Source organism: Penicillium cosmopolitanum (assembly GCF_028827165.1).
Source record: "Penicillium cosmopolitanum strain IBT 29677 chromosome Unknown utg000005l:1.0-4006212.0:1.0-4009387.0, whole genome shotgun sequence".
In the NCBI taxonomy this organism is placed as follows: Eukaryota; Fungi; Ascomycota; class Eurotiomycetes; order Eurotiales; family Aspergillaceae; genus Penicillium; species Penicillium cosmopolitanum.
Window position 1 is genome coordinate 3,278,188 of NW_026622675.1, and position 20,832 is coordinate 3,299,019.

The 20,832-nt window shown below is 51.7% G+C and overlaps 8 protein-coding genes across 8 annotated transcripts; 5 read left to right on the plus strand and 3 right to left on the minus strand.

Annotated features, from left to right (window-relative positions):
- Window positions 1–1,615: 1,615 nt before the first annotated feature.
- hapB (CCAAT-binding transcription factor subunit HAPB) lies at window positions 1,616–2,699 on the plus strand (the record flags this gene model as incomplete). The annotated part of the gene is made up of 2 exons (XM_056628869.1): window positions 1,616–1,846; window positions 1,875–2,699. 2 exons carry the CDS (start codon window positions 1,616–1,618, stop codon window positions 2,697–2,699), a joined length of 1,056 nt encoding a protein of 351 aa, XP_056491603.1.
- A 1,672-nt stretch (window positions 2,700–4,371) lies between these two features.
- On the minus strand, window positions 4,372–5,028 carry N7509_004233 (uncharacterized protein; the record flags this gene model as incomplete). Its single annotated transcript, XM_056628870.1, has 1 exon — window positions 4,372–5,028. One exon carries the CDS (start codon window positions 5,026–5,028, stop codon window positions 4,372–4,374), a length of 657 nt encoding a protein of 218 aa, XP_056491604.1.
- Window positions 5,029–7,237: 2,209 nt separating this feature from the next.
- On the plus strand, window positions 7,238–10,023 carry N7509_004234 (putative arsenite resistance protein Ars2; the record flags this gene model as incomplete). Its single annotated transcript, XM_056628871.1, has 4 exons — window positions 7,238–7,348; window positions 7,408–7,434; window positions 7,499–9,397; window positions 9,460–10,023. Coding segments are annotated over 4 exons (2,601 nt in total), but the record flags the coding sequence as incomplete, so codon positions are not given.
- Window positions 10,024–11,027: 1,004 nt separating this feature from the next.
- N7509_004235 (uncharacterized protein) lies at window positions 11,028–12,413 on the minus strand (the record flags this gene model as incomplete). The annotated part of the gene is made up of 1 exon (XM_056628872.1): window positions 11,028–12,413. The coding sequence occupies one exon, from the start codon at window positions 12,411–12,413 to the stop codon at window positions 11,028–11,030; it is 1,386 nt and encodes a 461-aa protein (XP_056491606.1).
- A 265-nt stretch (window positions 12,414–12,678) lies between these two features.
- Window positions 12,679–12,874, plus strand: N7509_004236 (uncharacterized protein; the record flags this gene model as incomplete). The annotated part of the gene is given in 2 exon segments (XM_056628873.1): window positions 12,679–12,727; window positions 12,738–12,874. The coding sequence occupies 2 exon segments, from the start codon at window positions 12,679–12,681 to the stop codon at window positions 12,872–12,874; spliced, it is 186 nt and encodes a 61-aa protein (XP_056491607.1).
- Window positions 12,875–12,929: 55 nt separating this feature from the next.
- Window positions 12,930–14,423, plus strand: flbB (the record flags this gene model as incomplete). The annotated part of the gene is made up of 4 exons (XM_056628874.1): window positions 12,930–13,062; window positions 13,169–13,256; window positions 13,313–13,870; window positions 13,961–14,423. The coding sequence occupies 4 exons, from the start codon at window positions 12,930–12,932 to the stop codon at window positions 14,421–14,423; spliced, it is 1,242 nt and encodes a 413-aa protein (XP_056491608.1).
- Window positions 14,424–15,397: 974 nt separating this feature from the next.
- N7509_004238 (eukaryotic translation initiation factor 3 subunit D) lies at window positions 15,398–17,296 on the minus strand (the record flags this gene model as incomplete). The annotated part of the gene is made up of 3 exons (XM_056628875.1): window positions 15,398–16,266; window positions 16,290–16,949; window positions 17,089–17,296. 3 exons carry the CDS (start codon window positions 17,294–17,296, stop codon window positions 15,398–15,400), a joined length of 1,737 nt encoding a protein of 578 aa, XP_056491609.1.
- Window positions 17,297–18,743: 1,447 nt separating this feature from the next.
- On the plus strand, window positions 18,744–19,270 carry N7509_004239 (hydrophobin family protein; the record flags this gene model as incomplete). Its single annotated transcript, XM_056628876.1, has 4 exons — window positions 18,744–18,843; window positions 18,896–19,048; window positions 19,104–19,168; window positions 19,229–19,270. 4 exons carry the CDS (start codon window positions 18,744–18,746, stop codon window positions 19,268–19,270), a joined length of 360 nt encoding a protein of 119 aa, XP_056491610.1.
- Window positions 19,271–20,832: the final 1,562 nt, after the last annotated feature.

Below are 20,832 nucleotides of genomic sequence, written 5' to 3' on the forward strand. Positions count from 1 at the left end.
CCTGCACTTCCCATCTCTTCTCCCCAATCATCTTCGCCCTTCGATCCCTTGATCGTTTGACCCGGAGAATATCCATATCCACGTTCTTCTCCCTTCCCATTTGCCATTTCCTACCATCTCCCCCACCTTGGTCTCCAGGTAAGTCCCAGCTTGCTCCAATCCCACGTTGCGCGCGCCCACCAACAGCATAACAACGCGCCTCCTCCACCACCCACATCTCCCACCACCCACGGTCGCATGCGCCGCATCTTCCTTACCCCCTCCTCCCCTTCCTATCCCTCTGTCATTGGCTGAACGCGAATCTTCTATGCGCGCGCCTTGACTCGAGCTTGCCTTTACTGTCTTTTGTTTCGTGTTTCTACCCGATCGCTTCGCCTTGCACGCGTCCCTGGCATTGAGCTTGACATCATCGCCTTTCGTCGCATCGCATCGCATTCTAACAGCTGCTAGTTTCACGCCAATCAATTCGCTCGGCCCTTGTCGCCTTGTCCAGTTCGATCTGTCTGCAGAGCCGATCATCCTGGTAAGTTCACTGCACCCTCCAAATTCCCGTGCCAACGCATACATCCCATTCTACCCGCTGCCACGGCCGCGGCCACTGCCACTGCCACTCCCACTGCCCATTGCCTCTCTGCCCGTCGCGGCCTAACCCACTCCGGTGTTATCCTGGGTATGCCCGGGTTCCCCCCCAAAAAATGAAAGAAAAATTACAGAAAAAAAAAAAAAAAGAAAAGAGAGGAAAATAGACAAAGAAGACCAAGTTTGGTCCCAACTTGACAACACAACATAGCACCACTCCCAGTTCATACCGAATGCATACTGACACTCACAGTGACGGCGCTCTGACATTGGAGTCGCATTGTTTAGCACTCCCGCTAGCCCAGATTCGCATTGCCTCAACCCTTGACTGTGTGTGCTCTTTGCGCCCAGCGAGGTTGAAAGAAGATCAAACCTCGGAACTGCGGTCGCAGCGCCTGAAATAGTTCCCAGCCCTCCAGCCCTCCGCGGGGTGGTAGACGGACAACGCATCATATCCAGAGGGGCCACTTCGACCCCCCGGCTGCATCACAGCCCAACCACGTTACACCCGTGGTCCTGGTATCGGTTTGCTCAAAACCGCTAATCCCTCCGTTCAAGATCGTGCGGGAAGCTACGAAGCCTCGAAGCCGTTGCCCTCACACCCTCAACCCCCTTTGTCCATTTGTTTGGTTCCGTTAAGGTACGCGCCGTGATTTCCTTTGGTCCCCACTGTGCCAAAACCCAGTGACCGTCCGCTGCTGCAGCGCCAGACTCTTGCTGACGCGATCGCCCGACAGGCTGCAGACCGTCGTGTCCCCACGTCGAATCATCTCAGTTGACGAGTGTGGTGATTCCCGCCCCGCCTGCACGCGCCGTGATATAGTCCCGGCTCTTCTACCAAACAAAAGCTCGCGCTCTTCGAGCTTCTTGTCTCTCCTTCGCCAACGGCGCACCAATCCGTCGCGTCGCTCAACGTCTCATTTCATCTGATTGGTGATTTCGGGGTAAAGTAGATCGTCCCCCCGGCCCCGAATCCATCCTTGTTTCGGTACCGCGCGACTGTGCAACGGAAACAACCCCGTTACTACAGCCCATCATGGAGTACCCGCCGCAATATCAACAGCCTCATGGCCAACATCCGCATGCTCCCTCACACTTGCCCGGTCCTTACCAAGCTGGTCCCCCGAATGCTGGACCTCCCGTCGGGTCCATGGCGTCGCCAACCAACGCTCCGCCTCAGATGCAACAGACACATCCCGCTCACCAGACTTCTCCTATCATTCCATCCCAACAGCACTACCAGCAACAGCAGAATGCGCCCGGCGGCGTTCATCAACAGATGAATTTCCCCCCAGGGATATGGTGTCCCCGCCGCCATGCCCCAAGGGTATGGTATCTCGCCTACCCAGGCTGCCGCCATGGCCACCGCCGCTGCCTCGGGTCAGTTCTATCCTATGCACCAGGATTCCATGGCGGGTCAAATGGCTCAGGGGCAGCGAGGATCTCCTCGAATGGCCCCTGGTGTCCCGATGAAGCAGGACCGCAACCCTCGATCGCCGCCGCAGATGCCGGGACAGATGCCACCCATGGGTAGCGGTGTTCCGATGGCGCCAAATACGCAGATGGCCCAGCGTCGAATGAGCCATGTCGGTGGTAGCCCCAATGTACAAAGTGCCCAACCCGTCCTGAACCACATTAGCCGTGCCTCCGTGGCTCCCCCCGGAGGTCCTCCCCAGGCCATGGCCCAGGGTCACCCATCTCCGGAGATGGTGGCCAGCACCAACCAGGAAGAGTCACCACTATACGTCAACGCGAAGCAGTTCCATCGCATTCTCAAGCGCCGTGTTGCGCGACAGAAGCTTGAAGAACAACTGCGTCTGACATCCAAGGGCCGCAAGCCATACCTGCACGAATCACGACATAACCACGCCATGCGTCGACCCCGTGGCCCTGGTGGCCGCTTCCTGACTGCTGACGAGGTTGCCGCGATGGAGAAGAAGGCGGCTGAAGGTGGAGGTGATGGGTTGGAAGATATACTGAAGGGCGAGAACGGATCCGCGCAGAAGCGCAAATCAAGTGAAGTCAACGATGAGAACGTCAACCCCAAGAAGACCAAGACGCTTGCCAGCGCCGATGGAAGCGAGCAAGAATCTGCCGACCCATCGGATGAGGATGGCTAAGTGCCTCTTCCTCGGAACTGCTGGCTTGGCTCATGAAATATACTTTAACCCTGTACATAGGGTTGGGTGTACATGATTCTCGTTGATGATATATCATTTTTCCTATGTATTTTCCTTTTGTTGTGACGACGGCTTTATGGATGGACGCTTTCTGGACTGTGTTTTTGTTATTTGTCTCCCCTTGTTGTGTCCTTTTTGTCTTAACTTTGATTATGGTTTCTTTTTTTCTTCTCGAGCGAGCGATAACCCACAACCCCTTTTCTCTTCTACTCTCTACCTTCAACTCAATGTGCTCTACTTACCCTCTCCAACCTCACATTGACTCTTTTCAACCTTGAATCTTCAACCTCCTTCCTCCTGACTTGTTTGTTTATAACTCTACGCTGGGAAGCAAAGCAATTTCTCGCCCTAAGTATTTCCGCGAGGGGTCGCTGGTTGAGATTTCCTCCCTTTCTTCCATGGTCCATGGGTCTTCGAGACCTCTTTTCTTCTCTTCTCTCCTCTCCTATCAGAATGACTGACACTGGAATATCGCGAGCTTTCATTTCCACCATCCGCACCGCATCGCCATGATCGTCATATTCTTTCCAGTTACTAGTTGTGACTGGCCTGACCGCGGCTGTGATTGTGGATGGGCAAATTATGAAAAGCAGAGAAGAGAAAACATGGTAACCAACTGGAACCTTGAGAATTAATCTCGCTCAGCGTTCTCCTCACCCTGTGTATATGATCGACAGTACGCACGCTTGACTGTCTTGACTTTGATTGCAGCTCGCACTTATGTTTATTATTACCCAATTGTCTCCTATCGCGAATGACTTCTCCGGAATTGACTTATTCATGATTATCCCCCGTCCCCTTTCTGTTCTTTCTCTCCACTTATGCGACTTTCTCGGTGTCTTCTGGTTCTGGGTCTGTATGGCTTTTCTGTTGTGTTCCGGGCTGGACTGGACTGGGCTGGGCTAGGCTGGGAATTTAGAGAGAGGGTATCCTTCATTGGAAAAACAGATTTATTTGATCTTTTATGAATCTGGATGAGATGATTTTCTGTTTGTGTTTTATGTGTTTCTTTTTTTTTCGTTTTTTGATGGATGGATATGGGACCAATTTGTCATGCTTATACCATTTGAATGAAGACATTGTTCTATATTGCAGTTTCTTACCTACTGGTATGTTGCCAGACTGTAGTACCTACTCAAAGGGTGGAGGAAGGGATAGTCCCGGTGCCCATACTGCCAATGGAAACTAAAATAAACTAAACTGCTAGTACTAAGGTAGTAAATTATGTAGCATGTATTCTGTAGATTAGAATATGACATGAGATAATCATTGGTCCGATATCCTTTTGACTCTGGTACCTGACTGACCTGGCCCGATCTGATCTGAGCCAAGGCGTCAAGCATGACCATTCAGAACCAAGTAATATGTACAAAAGTACAACCTAGTCCCCATAATACCCCCACCCCATGAAAGAAAATTCGTTTGCTTTGTAGATACAGCCACGGTGGAAAAAAAGACATATGTCCAGCAAACAAAGAAAGGCCGCGAAACCAGCGCTGACCCATGCGAAATCTAAACCGAACCCCCATCCCAAACACCATCTTATGCAAGCCGCAGACAAGACCATCTACCGTCTTAGTTAATACAGATGTACTCCGTAGTTGGTATGGTACTAAACAGCCTCCCAATCCATAGCATCAACCATAAACTCCCAATCCGCCTCCGAACCTCCCCCAGCCCCAGCCCCAGCCCCAGCCCCCTCCTCCTCCTCAGGCCGTCGACAAAGCTCAACATGTGCCTGAGCCCGGGCAAACCCCTCCTCAAGCCCAGCAAAAATCCCCATAATAATTTCTTCAAAGTTGTAACTCGACAGCGGAAGTACCTCATCCCGACTCCGATCCCGATCAGACTGGGGATCCCGCCCTTTCTCTTCAGCAGTCATATCAGCCGTCTTCCACCGATTGCGTAACTGTTTCGCTTGCCGTAGTAACGCGATTGTCTTTCCGGATCCTAGGACCGGTGTCAGGGGTGTTGTTTCTTCTTCTAGGGCTTGGAGGACGTTTGCGTGGTAGCGGTGTGTTCCTGTGCCGGTGCCGGTGCCGGTGCCGTTGGCGAAGGTAGTCGTGTGTAGGCTTTGAGCAGGGGAAGGAGCAGGTCGACGCGATGAAACGCTGATATTGAAAATTGCGAGTAAATGGACAATAGCCCGTTCGAGGAGGGCGTAGTATTCGTGGAAATCGATTTTGAACATGATTTGGGCGTGTGCGATTTCTGCGCTTAGATTTGGATTTGGATTCGAGTCTGCGCCATAGTTCTCTGGTGCGGTCATTGTTGCTAGTCTGTATGCTTCGGCTAAGAAGGGGAGTTTCCAGCGTAGACGGGAGACGATTTTCATGAAGCGGGATAGTTCTTCGTGAGGGGGGCAGCTGGTGGAGCTGGTGGTGCTGGTGCTGTGGTGTTGGACGGGGACTTGGTTTGCGGGATGGTGAGGAGAAGGTTGAGGGTGAGGCTGGGGTGTGGGTGTGGTTGCGAATTGGGTTTTCGGAGCGTGGCCGGCGGAGGGTGTAATTGTTGGATGATCTGGGGTTGCTCGCGCTGGGGGCCCAGCGCGAGCTGAGGAGGTCGCCCATTGTGAGCTTGGTGTGATGCGGTGTAGTGTAGTGCAGTGCGGTGCGGTGCTTTGTGGAATGTGAAATGTGGGGGAGGCGGGTGATTATCCGGTGTGCACGGGCCTTGGGGAATGGTGGAGTAGAGTAGATATACTAAGTGCAGTACTAGTAGTGCAGGGCTGTGCGAAGGAGAGAGGATTTCTTTGACAATAACTTAGTAGCATTATTTAAGTTTGTAGGTATGGATCAGCTGGCGCAATTGAATCTTGAAAAATAGTCACTCTGTGGGTACTAGGTACAAAGGGTATAGTGAGAAGCAAATAGAGGTATTTCTTTTGTTAATCTTGGAACATCCATAGATAATTAATCAGTCTCTATTTTATACGATACTAGCAAAATTATGGATAGTACATCACTTGATTACCTCATAATTCACCGATCGCTGCTCATGAATGGCAATCAGACTTCGAAGCCTTGGGGTTCCAATCCAATATATGGTTAATCCACCAAGCCTTCTTTGAAGTCATATTTGGGAATTCAATTTTACATAATAGAACATAGTTTTGCAAAGTATATTTTAATACTCTTCTAAAGTCTTAGGACCAGCGAGTCCCCACGTCCTAGGTGCACCTGTTCTTTCTGTCCTCCATTTCTCTGTTCTACTCGGAGACGCCTGCAGTATCAGTCGCAATTGGAATTTAGTTTGAGAGTGCGGCTGAATGTTGCAGCCGGATCAGAGTCGCTCTATCAGAATCCTACTAATGGTATCTTTTCTTATGCTAAGCTATTTCTTTGCTTGTCTTCTGATATCCCACTTAGGGTTAGGCCTATATTCTAGTACTTTTGTCATACATGCTGAATATGCATCGTCTGTCAAGATCGAGACAAAGAATGCAATCGCAGCTATGTAAGACTGCGCTTATATTCCTTCTGCAGCTGCCCATAACCTGTTTGTAGATACTTTCCCTACTGACCAGGAACAGCCTGTCATCTAGAGTATTTGATGTGAAACAAAGCCCCCAGCCCGCCGTGTCCCCCTTTGGACATGTCCTTCTTGTCCACCATTACCCCTGTCTACCTACTAGTATCCTCAATATTGTCCGCCTCTCTCACGACTCTCGATTCTCAATTCTCCGATCTTTTAAACCTACTCTTGTCAACTTTAGTTACCTGATTTTGAGTCACGTTGTATACTCCCTTGTCAGGTGACCCGCTAACCCCATCCGGACTAGCATATCACCTCCGCCCCAGTCAGCTTGTCGCTCCCCTTCGCATCTCCATCTCCATCTCCATCTTCCCTTCTTGAGAGCTTGTCACTGCCTCAATCGCTTCTTTTAAGGCTTCTTGTAGGTTGCCTTTCCTTTTTTTTACCCTTTCCCATTCCTCCCTTTCGTGGCTCCCCCCCTTTATCCGATCATCTGTTTTCCCCGCTTCATCTTTCTGCCTGCTGCCCCGAAGACCGCAACTGCGCCGCTTTGGCCTCGCGCTTTCGTGAGCTCGCGCAATTCCTTTTCTTCTACTATTCTCTAGCGCATGCTCGAGATGCCATGCCCTTCTTTCCATCTTCTTAATCTCCCCACACTCGCCTGATCCGGTCAAGACATGCTTCCTCCATTCGGGAGCTGCCGTACCGACGGCCACTTCATCTTGTTTATATCCAATCCCCGATCACATTGTCTCTTCTGTCCTTCTTGAAACCATCAGCTGCAATACACCGATCTCCTTCCGCTTTTCTTCCGATTTGCTCGATCTGACATTGACGATGGAACATCTTAGCTCTTTCACACTGTTCACCAGACCTCCGTCGGCTTATCCAGCACACGACCTTACCTTGCTGGCTCATAACACCATCCAGCTACCCTTCTAGGGGCTTCTGAGCATTTTCGGTTGCGGCAGAAGCCGTGAACTGCTTATCACCAATCATCAGGAATCCCTCCGCCGAGATGGATTCATTCGACGACCACATGTCTCCGGGACGACCCCGAGATGGAGATTCGTATCTCGGACGAGCGTCCGGGGAATTTCGACGCCGATCTCCTTGTAGGACACAATTTTATTTCCCCGTTGCTGAAACTCTTCAATGCTGACTCCTCCCCCAGCCCCCCAAGATCGTCGCCGTCGCCATGGTCGCTCGCGGTCTCCCGCCAGAATCGATCGCTATGAACCTTCGGATCGCCGTCCGAGAGACAGCTATGGTCCTCGCGAAGGACGCCCCCGAGAACGCCGACGTTCGCCCTTCTCATCCAGAGACACATACACCCCGGGAATCGCAACCGCTCACCGCCGATTGTATACCCCGATCCGCTCTCCGTCGAATTCGAGCTAGAACTCAAAGAATATCGCCTGTGGTGGCGACAGGATCGAGAGGCAAACCGAATTACCAATGGCATCAAAGGGGAGCGTGAGGCCTTGGAGGACCGAGAGAAGGAAGAGGCTGAACTTGAGAAGGATTACAAGGACTATCTCATCAAGTTCACGCGAACTCTTGTTCGGAAGCACCGGGACGACGAATGGTTCAAGGAACGCTACAACGATGAGCTGCGGAACCCCATCCGCAGCCGCCTCCTCGCTTTCCGGAAGGGAGGCTTTGAGCAATGGGAGCGTGATTTGAACGAAGGTGTATTTGATGAGTTCTCTTTGGAAGGAATCCACAAGAGCGAGCACGACGGCGCCGGTGGTGTCATTGAGAAGGAGGAGGGCGAGACTACCACTGCTGGTGAAACCCAAGGTGGTCAAGATCTAGTCCCAGCTCGTGGAGCGGATCTGCGCGACGAGACCCTTTCTCAACCAACCCTGCTCATCAAGACATTGGCTCCAAATATCAGCCGCGATAAGATCGAGGAGTTTTGCAAGGAGCATCTTGGAGAGGGTGATGGTGGCTTCAAATGGCTCAGTCTTGCCGATCCCAGGCCAAAGAAGAAATTCCACCGCATGGGATGGGTCATGCTGCACCCCGCGGCAGATACGATGAATGTCGTGGAGCGTGGTGATGGCCGCGACGAGGAGGGCGAGAACTTTGAAATTGACCAGGACCACACTGGCAATGGCAATTCCGTCACCAACACGGCCGAGAAAGCTCTCGAAGCTGTGAATGAGAAGAAGATCCATGATCCGGTGCATGGTGACTTCACCTGCCACATGGGAGTTCATAACCCACCTCCCCTTGCCAAGAAAACACTTTGGGACTTGTACTCCGCCCCGAAAAGAATCGAAGCCGACCTGAGCCTTGCGAAGAGTTTGATTGAAAAGCTGGATGCTGAATTGACCGAAGTGTTGGGTTATGACGCCAGCGCAGCTACCAAGATCGAAGAACGCATTGAGGACTTGAAGAGAAAGGGCTGGCTGCAGCCTCCTGTCACTGGCCCAGTCAGCATCAAGCAGGATAATGGATTCGACGAGGATGCCGAGGACGGGGAATTAGAGGAGGGTGAAGAGAAGGAAGCGCACCAAAACAATGATGTCGACGATATGGAGCTTTTGGTGCAAAAGAAGAACTTGGACTTGATGGTGGAGTACCTGCGACGAGTCCACAACTTCTGCTTTTACTGTGTGTATGAGAGTGACTCGGTTCATGGACTTACCCAAAAGTGCCAAGGTCACCTTCGTCGACCACGCGGCACTCTTTCTAAGCGCGCTGAGGATGTCGCTGATGCTAGTGTCAACGGCACAGACTTCCCTGCCGAAGACGAGGAGCTGCCGGAGGATGGAGAGTCGTCGCCGCAAGAAAGACGAAACCAGCGACCCGTTTCGAAGAACGAGAAGCAGCTGCAAACTGCTTTCAAGCATGTAAAGAGGTTCGAAGATAGACTGGGTCTGATTTTGGACCCGCAATCCGTCGACTTGCGCAAATTCAACTGCATGGATGACGAAGAGGCCACTGTTGACGAATTATTGGCCAACCACGTTCTGAAGCGCACTGTGAGCACCGATGAGGGAAAGCAACTTCGTTTCGACTGCAAACTGCCAAATTGCTCAAAGAAATTCGCGGCCGAGCGTTTCTGGCTCAATCACACCACCGGACGTGGAGCCGAAGGCCAACCGCCCAAGAACCCGGGCCACCAAGCATTCCGGGCGAATATCACTAGTGAGGTGAGTTTTCTTTTTCGAATATTCAACAATTGTTCATGGCACCCACTAACCCTTTTTTCCAGATGGCACTTGTAAAGAGATTCGCTACAGACCCATCGCGTCTCGTGATACCCCACCCTGACCCCAAGAAGAACGAGGACAACCCGTTCGGCCCAGGCGGCCCGTCACACGGACATGGAATGATGGCATATACCTACAACCCAGACGTACCCGGCGGATTCGCAGTTCGGGGCACGGGCATGCCCATGATGTCCAGGAACGGAGGTCCCTGGGGCAATGGGATGGTTTCCAGCGACGGTCCTGGTCTCCACCATCCTGGTGCCATGCGCCGCGGAGGAAATATCCGCCACCATCCTCGACCTGGACCGTACGACCGCCGGCGGCCCAACGGAAGCGGTCGACTCAGCCCTGTCCGCATGTCTAACATGCACGGCGCGGGCCGTTACCCTCCCTCGGGTCATCCTGCCGCCGGAATGGTCGGCAATAACCCGTTCCCCGATGCAATGGGTGCAGGTGGTGCGCAGCAGCCTATGCCGCCGCGTGAAGCGGTCCAGGGGCGGAGTATCAAGAGCTATGAGGATCTCGATGCGGTGGGTGGGTCCGGTAGTGGAGAGCTGAACTATTAGCACTAGTCTTCTGTTATCCTGGGCTCACTCACATGGACATAGCGACTTGACTTGACTGGACTCGGCTTAGGTCGATGATGTCTGCTTCTTCGCCTTGCTCAATTCTATTCTGTCTATTCTGGCTGTTTGTTCTGCTCTGTTCTCTTCTAACTGGTGTGTGGCGCAATGGATCGGATGAACGGGAAACTTACTTTACTGCGCACGGCACGCCTTTCTTTTTTTGAACTTCTTTTCTTTTTTTTTTTTCTTTTCCTCACCTTTTCATTTTTTTTTATTTTCTCTTCGAATTATCGAGATCTTACTTCTCCCTCGAGTTCGGGACCACATTTGCAGTACTCCGTTCTTTTATTTTTCTTTTCCCATTTTCTTTTCACACCTCTGATTTTACCATGCTCCAGGTGTAGCCTGGGCTGACCCAGCCTGGGCCATTTTACTACTTCTTGTTTCCTTTTCGTCTACTTTCTTTTCATTTCCTATCTCTTTTCATCTGGTCTCAAAAACTCCCGGACCTGAATCTGGACCTGGACCCTTTCTATTTGAAAGTTCGAAAGTTCGTTTCGATGTACAATATCATTCGATCGTGAATTGAGTTGCAAACTGGTCATCGTTTCATCCCGGTTCGTAGGGTGTTTGTGTTTCATCTGTTCTCGGTAGAATGAAACACGACAGAGGGGAAGGGGACTCGGACTAGGAGTAAAAGTACCGTCAGTGTAGCACGTGTGGTACTGGAATGTCTACTAGTACTAGTAGGTGCTCCTGGGAGCAATAATTGCAAGTTCAAGTTCGAGTTGTCGGGGTGTATACTAGTAGAACCAGCCCTGGAGACAGGGAAATTTACATTCAAGAACTCTCATTCCAAAGTTCTCATTCTCATTGTTCAGTCATAGTAATATTGTCATTAACATCATCGTACATCGTACATCGTACATCGAAAAAATAAATATATGCATATTGAACCAAATTAGGACAGATCACCTTTGATCCGATCCGATCCGATCATCACATCACGGCATACTGATGACAACCTTCTCCCCAGAATCGCGCCACTCAGCGCCCATCCCTTTAACCCTCCGCTCACTCGCTAGGAACAGCAGGAGATAGACATGCATTGCGACTTCGCCCCATGCATACAATTTTAGCGAGAGGGATAGAGATTCAGGTCCAGGGATGGGAGTGTCTTTGGGGGTGGTAGTGGAAGTGGCAGCTTGTGTACCTGTGTGTTTGGAAGGAGGAGGGGGAGAGGGATTGTCTATATCAGTTGATGCAGTTGAGGGTAGTGAGTGTGATTGCGATTGTGATTGTTCTTTAGTATCGGAACTAGCAGTGGGATCTGCTTTATTGATTTGCTCGACGATACACCATACGCCCCAGCCAGCTCGGGCGTCTTTTCCGATGAAGTCTGATAGGAAGGACCAGAAGCGGTAGAAGGAGGGGATGTCCCAGGGCTTTTGGGTTGGGTTGGGTGAAGTAGCAGCAGCAGCAGCAGCAGCAGAAGACTGGGCTAGGTTTGAGTCTTGGTTTGGTGCTGTGTGAATGGGAATTCGGAGAGCCCAGTACCCCCGTTCTAGTTTATCCAGATCTCTAGTTTGTCGGAGAGGTTTGTATATTCTTTCCGGCTTGAGTCGCTGAGTGAGCATGGACAGGGTTGGAGTGATGTGGGTGATGAAGGGAGAGGTGGAGATTGGGGGCGGTGGGGGAGTGATTTTGATAGGGAGAGAGTGGAGGAGCGATGCCTCATGAGCCGTGGTTGTGATGTTGGGGGCGGCTGCCTCTCTCTCGGCCTCGGCTTCGAGACGGCGGCGTTTGGGGGGTGGCCCAGGGCTAGCCAGGCCTGATTGTAGTGCAGGGACCAGGCTAGCTTTAGCTTGCGCCGAGTGCCGGTAGGTAGGGGGGTGGGGTGGAGTCGGGGCACGAGGATCGTCTTCAGGCCATGAAGGATTTGGAGGTTGTTCCGATGGTTGTGAGTCTAGAATGACGCTGACTAGACTTTCTTGGGAATTGTAACTGGATGTGGGAAGGTAATTGGAAGTGGACGCTGTTTCTTGCTGCGGACGAACTAAAGGCGCCGGGGCCAGCGCCTCGGGCCCGATGGTGTCCAAGCGAACAGGACTGGAGACCCGCTGGAGATCGGAGGCTGGACCAGTGCCTGGGCCAGTTTCCTGGCCCGGGCGAGAGGAGGGAAAGCCAGAGGGAGAGGGAGATTGAGGTCGGGGATCTGCAGCTGCAGGGGAACCGGGGCGAGCGGGTGTCCCGGAGAGAGAAGCAAGAGAAGTAGCAGGAGTAGCAGCAGCGGAGACTGGCTGAAGAGCCATGATGGCGGCGATCTGGGCACGGTATCGCACATCATCCGCGGCGCTGCTCGGGGCAGAGACATGGACGAGGATCTCCATGTATTTGTCAGAGCTAGCGGACTAGTCGACAGGGGTCCTCGACAGTCGACAGTCGACAGAGTATCGACAGAGTAGATTCGACAGGGTAGAGTATCGACAAGAGGTACTTCGTAGTATCGACGGTGGTAGTAGCAGGTCATGCCAAGACCGATCGATCACATCCACTTCTCAACGGTTGTGCTTGCCCCGACTTTCTTCTCTTTTCTTCCCTTTACTCTACTGTACTCCTCTCTTCCACTCCACACACTCCCTACTCACTGGCATCATGGCTAACGGTGGGGTGTATCCCATGGACCAGATGCAACATCTGCCTGGTGAGTCTAGCATTTCTTATGGTCATGGTCTGGTCTGGTCTGGTCTGGTCTGGGGGTGTTCGTCTGGGTATCAAGCTGCTACTGCTACTGCTACTGTCAACTGCCTACAGTCTACTCGATAACCTGCGCTTCACTACTGATTATTGACTTTTGACTTTCCTCTGCCTTTCTTCTCTCCTCTCCGCATAATATACCCAACCTCATGGCGTCCATGCTGACTTCCTTGCGCCGGGCCATCCCGCCCGACGGGAGCTCGGTGCGATCGATCGCAGAACAACCCTCCACCCCAACAAGAGCCGGTTTTGGCGGCGAATTCTTCAAGCTCTTCGGTGGTGGTAACAATAACCCCCCCTGCGGCTGCTGTGAAAAAAGGCCCGCGAGGTGAATTTCACTCCCGATTCCCCTAGATATGCACCCGCACACATATTGACTTCTCCCCAGATGCCCAGGCTCCGAAACGTCGCGGTCCCAAACCTGATAGCAAGCCGGCCTTGACTCGTCGACAGGAGCTCAACCGCCAGGCTCAGCGGTATGCACTATTCTGTCGTCCTTTTCAAACCCCACACGTCGTCTAACGTGACGCAGAACCCATCGCGAACGAAAGGAACAATATATGCGAGCCCTGGAGACGGAAGTGTCGCGTTTACGAGAGGCCTACACAACGGAGATTTCCGACGCAAATGTTCAACTGCAACAACACAAGGAGGTCCTGCAGTCCGTCCGCACCGAGAATGATATCCTCAAGGAGATCCTCATCGCGCATGGCATCCACTACGAGCCCGAGCTCGAGCAGCGTCGGGCGGAACGCCCTCCTGTCCCATTCCAGTCCAGCCCCGTCGCCGCCAGCAGCGCAGGTTCGCAATCTGCCGGCCTCGCAAATTCGATCAGCCACCAACACACCACCCCGGCAACCTCCATTTCTCCTGGTTTGAGTCCTACCGCTGGTAGTGGGAGTGTTGGTCTGGAGCACCCCGATATCTCGCCCGCGATGGCTTTTGCGCCCCCACAACAGATCTACCACGCTGGTGCCAGCGACAGTATGGGTGCGATGGATCGGTCCGCTTGCCAAGCAGCTCCTCCGGTCCCTGCGATGGGCGGCGCCTTTGAGAGTGACCCACAGCTCCAGATTGACTTTATTCTAACGTACGCCACATCCTTCTTCCCCAGTCCCCGAGCGTCCCGTTCCCGTTGTCCCCTTCCACCTCCATCTGCACACTGCTAACCCACAAATAGTCTGGAAGGTCCTTGCCGTGAACACACCGACTATCTCTGTCGTCGCTCCATCACCGAGGCCGACGATGAGGATATGCCCTTCTCAGGGCACGCCTTGATGGCTACCTGCCCACCGCCCAGCTATATAACAAACACAACACCCGAACAACCATATCCCCATAAAGCACCAGATCTACCGCTCGCAAACCTCGGCACGCTCCTCAACTTGAGTCGCCAGCTCGTCACCGATGGTCAAATCACTCCCATTATGGCTCTACAGTGCCTGAAGAACCACGAGCTCTACCCATCCCTCAGCCGCGATGACATCAAGGTCATCATCGAAACACTCAATACTAAAGTCCGCTGCTACGGCTTCGGTGCCGTCGTCGAGGATTTCGAGCTGATCGATTGCTTGAGCAGTGTTCTGGGCACCAATGTTGATCTGAGCATGATTCGCCAACGCGACGATGCGATTTACTCTTGATTTGACTGATTCCTCCAGATTCCCTGGAGACCCCAATCAAAAAGCGAGCTTTGCGAAAACTAAGAAACGATTACGAAATTTCATGTCTGGAAAGACCCTTTGCTTTTGGCGTGTTCTTGCTGTGTGTATTATTCTAGCTTAAACCGTTGAGATTCGGTTTCTATGGTTGGAAGGCCGAGGGCCCGACCTTTTTCTTCTTTTCTTGATATCTCTCTTCAAACAACTTGAACTCTTCTTTTCTCTTTGAGAAATTTTCTGATTCTCTTTCCTATATTCATTTTATCTCCACCCCCACCACCTTCCATCCTTTGGATGGCTTTTCTTATGATACTACTTTTACCTTTTCTTCTCTTCTTTTCTGTGTCACTACTCTTCATCTTTGTCTCCTTGATTCCTTTCCTCTTCTCTTATCCTGCTTTGGAGATGTATATATTTGAAAACAGTCAGATGGGTACTGCGCGTACCAGTGTGTACCGCACGAGACCAATCTGCTTCTATTCCATCACTTGTTTCTTTCCGAGTCCCTAGGTTTATTGGATTGAAGCAAGGTCAAATCTGGTTCTCATTGAGATTTCTTATCTGTTTGGTCTGCATGAGAATTCAATAGTTATATAGGATCCCTTTGATCTTGCTTTAGATTACTGTATCCATGTCGAACAATTTCAGGTAGTGATGACTTGGCCATTTTGCATGGCAGACTCTAGGGTACTTCATAATGATACACTGGTTAGTCACTGCTCACTGCTACCTAGTAGTATTACTAGGTATTGATAGTAGTAGTACGGGCTGGAACACATCTACTGGACTGGACAATTTGACGTGGAAACATTGAATTCAAGCACAATCGTAACAGATCGTCGTTATCAAACTTTTCAACATATGCACATCCAAGGAGAAGAAAGGAAAGAAATAGTAATATAGGACTCGGATCTAGTCCAGACAGAAAAGGCACATTATCGAATGGATATCTCTCTCTACTCCTCAGACTCCTCAGCCTTCTCCTCCTGCTCAATCTCGGCCTCATCATCCTCGTCAAAGGTAGTAGGAGGAACGCTGTACAGACGGAGAACAGACTTGTTAGGATCCTTGATGAGGACGTACTTCTTAACCGACTCAGCAGGCTCATCGGCATCAAGCTCACGAATACGGTCAACGATCGTGCGAACAATACCCCATCCGTTACCCAGGTTCAGGTTCATCTGGGTAGCGAACTCCTTAGGCTTGTAGCCGACGACGCCGAGAACGACGTGGCCAGCAGCGGAGCGGGGGTTGGCGCGAGACACGAATCCGAGCTTCATGCCATCGGCCTGGGCCAGGATAGCCTGGGTGGTCCAGCGGGCGAGCTTGCAAGAGTTGTTCTTCATCTCGGTGGCGAGGACAGCACCGCGCTGGGAGACGAGCTTGGAGCGCCAGTCCAGAGCGTTGCCGGAGCCGGGGGCCTTGGTGTCGAACTCGTTCAGGGCCTTGACGATGAGTTGTTGGTCTGCGCCGCCGGTGGGGTTCTTCATGACGGCGTCGACTTCGGTACGGACGACCATCTGGAGGGGCTCCTCGTCGCGCTCGAGACCGAGGTTGAACTTGCGGTACTTGTAGCCCTTGGAGGCGAGGGGCTCGGTCTCCTCGGCCTCGTTGTAGAAGGGGTTGGGTTGGGCGAAGGAGATCTTGGCCTGGTCGTTCTCGGTGACGGTCTGCAGGGCGAAGTTGTGGTTGATGAAGGTGGCCTCCATGGCCAGGGCGGAGGGGGTGTTGATCTGGTCGTGCTTGGCGGAGGTCTCGGAGACCTCGAGAGGGGCGTCGTAGGCGTTCTCGTTGACGGTGACCAGGTCGAGGAGGCGCCGTTGCGCTTGTCAAGGTAGATCTTGTCGCCATGGTGGACGATGACAATGTCCCAGGAGTAGACGGAGCGGGTGGCGCACATGAGCATGGAGAGGATGTCGGAGGTAGCGAAGACGGTAGCGGCGTTCTTCTCGGCCAGCTGGTGGATGATGGGATCCTGGGAGGTGGTCACATTGTAAGCGGCACGGTCGAGGGCCTGGATTCTGCGCTCGGCGTTCTTGACAGGAGGCTTGTCGTAAGAGCGATCGTAGTAGTGGAGGAAACCGTAGGTCTCGAGGTCCTCGCCCTCGGGGGCATCGAGGTTCAGCTTGGACAGACGGGTGAAGTCCACCTCCTCCAGCATCTGCCACTCAGGGCGGATGTTGACCGAAGGCTCACGAGTGCGCTGGGGCTTGTCGTAGTCCTTCCAGCCGAAACGACGGCCACCGCGACCACCACGGCCACCACGGTTGTCGTAGAAGCGGTCATTGCCACGACCACCACCGGCACGCTGGAAAGCACCGCCACGGCCACCACGCTGGCCCATACCACCACGCTGGCCACCACGGCCACGGAAAACGGTACCACCGCCACGGCCGAAGGTACGCTTGGTCGAGGAACGGGTGTTGTCAACGACGGAGAAGGAGGACTCGTCCTCGGCAGTGGCAACGGTGAACAGACTGCCGGAGCCGGCACCGTAAACCTGCTGGTCTTTATTGACGAAAGAAAAATAGTCAGTGTGGGTTCTCAAAGTCGATCATCCAGCCATCACAGAAAATGAAAATTGGCCAAAACCAAAGCAAGACAAAATAAAACATAAAAAATAAAAAGAGAGGAGAACAAAACATACCTCTGAAGTTGCGGTTGTACTGCTGACGACCCTGGCGCTCACGGTCCTTAGACTCAGCAGTCCAGTCGGCCATACGGCCCAACTTGTCTCCCTTGGAGAAGGGGGCATAGGGGACGCCGTTCAGCATGTTATCGGCGGAGGAGGCAGGGCCCCAGGACTCCTCCGAGGGGAGGGCGGCCACGAGATCCGCAATCGAAGTCGGAGCCATTTTTGTAGCGATTGAAGATGGGTGGAGGAGGTTTGCCTTGGTGGGGGGAGGATTTGCGGGAAGTTTTTGTGTCGCGAGGCACCGCCACACCCACAGCCACAACAAGCACGGGAGTCACCAGCCACAGTAATTCACGGGTCAAGCCACAGTCACGTGAGATCACGTGAATATCTTGCCCCAGGTCGAGTATACTTCAGGATATTCGTAGATTCTGAGGTATATGAAATACAGGATGATTGGCATGATTGGTGATTGAGAAGGTGTCTATTTGGACTGGGTGAATTGATTCAATTTTCAAATCTCTCTTTCTGGAGGCTCCCCAGTACGTATAGATGCAGCCACCGCAATTAATGAACTCGGCTACAGACTGCCAATGCCTCCCGACAGATTCACTAGTGTCGATCTAAATGAACCATAATTCTGGACCCGGGGATTCCTTGTTCAATGTTCGCTGTACTCGGTACGGGAGCGACTTCTTTCCTGCAATCAACGAAAGGAAGCTTATCACCAGCTGCTCGGATGGACGTGACTCCGACTCCGCCTCCATCTTCCTCCCGCACTACGCGCCCATGACAAATTCCTGGATACATCAATTTTGGTCCCAAGGTGGATATGAAGACGTGACAGTGCAGATTTGCTTTTGACCACCTTATCAATTGTGAGCACCTCAACAAGCTCGTTCGCCGGAATCTCCCTGTTCCTTGCAGTGGATCAGCCTCTTGGCATTAGCACGGCCAACTGGATACCAACTTGACTCGCTAAACCAGGATTCGGCCCCCCGGAATGCGGCTCCACTGATAAGAACACCCTTCGATCCAACCACCAGGAACAACAATGGAAATGCAAGCCCCGCTAACTATTGGTTCCGACAGGAGTTCTTAGTTTATGCTCGAACATAATTGCCCCAAGATCGCGCTTGGACCGGTAGTGATCGACGGCCAAGAGGAGGTCGCTTAGGGCAAGCACAGGCATCGCCGGCCTCGGTTGTCGATCACGGATTTGATCTATGGGTGAAGTCCTGGCTCTGCCACCGCGCGGCACTATTGTTCCTGCGTTCTCTCAATTTCATTTGATCCACATACTCCTCATGGTGCTTCTCCGAGTGGACAATGTTCTATCTATACTTTTGCCAATCCTTTGTCCGCTGGGATTGACTCTTGTCATAGAAACTCCTGGTCTATAGTTCACACTATGACGACCCAAGACACCAAGGTGACTGATAAGGCGTCCTATGTATGTACATGGTTACTATTCAAAATGGAGGATAGGAGTAATTGAGAAGCTCGGCTATGAAGTACAGGGGCCTTTGCGAAGGGTATAAGAAGGGGACAACATCTCGCGCATTCAGGGTATCAGATCACGCTTGATTCACTCTCAATCTCATCATCCAAAGAAACTTCCAACTTTAAACCTCTATTTCGACTCCAAGTCATCCTCATACATCAAGATGCGTTTCTCCATGATCTCTGTCCTCTCCCTCGTCGGTGCCGGCGTGGTTGCCGCCACTCCCATGGAAGGATCTCTCTCTTCCAACGTGATGCGCCGCGGTGATTCCACAGAGACTAAGGTTCATGACGCCGCTGCTGCTCTGGCCGGCAGCAAACACGAGAACGAGTCTGAGACTTCGGAGTGTGTTGGCCCACTGCTTTGCTGTGGTACCCCTCACCACTCCCTTGGATCACATCGTGGATCCCATCCTGGAGGACCTAGGCATTGATGCCGCCAACATCGTTGGTTCCATTGGTCTGCTTTGTAAGTATTCATGAATCACCAACGATCACTATATCGATAGCTAATGCGGTATCAGGCGACCCCTACGAGGCTTCCGTCTGCACCACCGAACCCCAGTGCTGCACTGAGGCTAACCTTTTGGTACGTGATTTCTAAACCGAGCCAGTATTTAAGCAAGCTATTCTGACTAACTGATTACAGGGTGGTACCGTGGCTCTTGGTTGCGCCGCTCTCAAGAAGTAAAGTTGCTGGTCTAGCGAACAGTATCTAGTACTCCAGGTGGAAGAGAGATAATTCTCTCCGCTCATGGATGACCCACTAGCAGGTCTATATTCTTCAGGGAGCACAGCCCTTTAACTTTATATATTTATGTAATAAGAATCATTTTGAACTACCTATCAATTTTGATGTTGAAAATTTAAGATTTAACGCAATGTTAGGAGAATTTCCAAGGGTCTGAAACGTTCGATCTGCAAGGTTATGTGCAATACGTCTAGGGATCAAGAGCGGGAAACTAACGGAGTTGATGTATCGAGCGCGCGAAATCCGCTGAAATTTTCCGACGGCGTGGGAAACCACGTTGGGACAATTGTAGCTTCCTATTGGGTATTTTTTTATCAAGATGCGAAGTCAGCATCTTTCTCTTGGCTCAAGCTGGAGATCAGAATTTTGAGAAATGCGCTTGTAGCCAAGGTTATGCATGAAAGCTTAGTGGCTACGCTTCGAGTTTGAAAGAAAAAGGATTCATTCCCAAAGGGAAAAAAGTAGCTACAGTCTCCCATTAGAAAGCGGTCGATAGTGGTGGGCAACATGGGGTTTCGAACTTTTGCAACGCCACTGTAGCCTCTGGTCGGCACTAACCGCCGAGTGTTTCATTTGGAAAGGAGTGAAAACAAAAAAAAGATCCAATCGAAAATTTCTAATTATCTCCAGGGCTTATATTTTTTTTCTGCTCCATTGTCGGTCAAGGTATTATCTTCACCTCGTCAGTTTCTTCGATAACCCGTTGCAATTCAAGTTGTTTTCCAAAAATGAGGTTGAAAATATTAATACTTCTTACACCTGAAGCTTCTTCCATTTCTCTTTGACCATTCAATAGTGGGGGAACGAAGGGGATGCTTGGTGGAAATATGGATTTCAATCTTGGTGCGTGGTCGGGGAATCCCGGATGATGCATGCCAGTGTAGAATAGCCAGATGGTGGAAGAGATGGGGCTGGGTCATGTTATTCCAAGGTTTTAACCAACACTGTTAACACCAACGCTTCTCTACTGTGGGGTGGATCCTCTATGTATGGAATGACTCGCGAGATATATGGTCATCCCAAGTCGCGTTTCTAATCCTACGCGTCTGGGAAAGGAAATGGATCGGCAGATGAGGTCTGTCTTGGCCGCGACCGAGGTCTTGCATTCGACACGTCCGGACCAGCAACTGCTTTCCAAGGTTGTCATAGCTTTTCTTTCGCATCTTTGCACCTTTGCACCTTTGGCACACCGAAGACGATTCACTTTGAGGAATGTGGATCGTGACGTCAGGGATGGAAGTCTGGGGAAGAAACTGAACTGAGCAGCAAACCGGCTGATCGGGTCATAATCGTCCCTGGCACTCGGTCCACGCGCTAAAATGACTACCCGAAACTAAAAGTGCCCCAGTTCATCTGAACGGTGTAAACTATGACGCCATGGCTGTCGTTCAGCTTTAAACCAAACATCACCACTTTCGGTGGGCTGATTATTGTCACTCAACAGGGATGATTTCTACAATCGAAACGACACTGATTGGCAACGAAACTACGAACCTCCAATT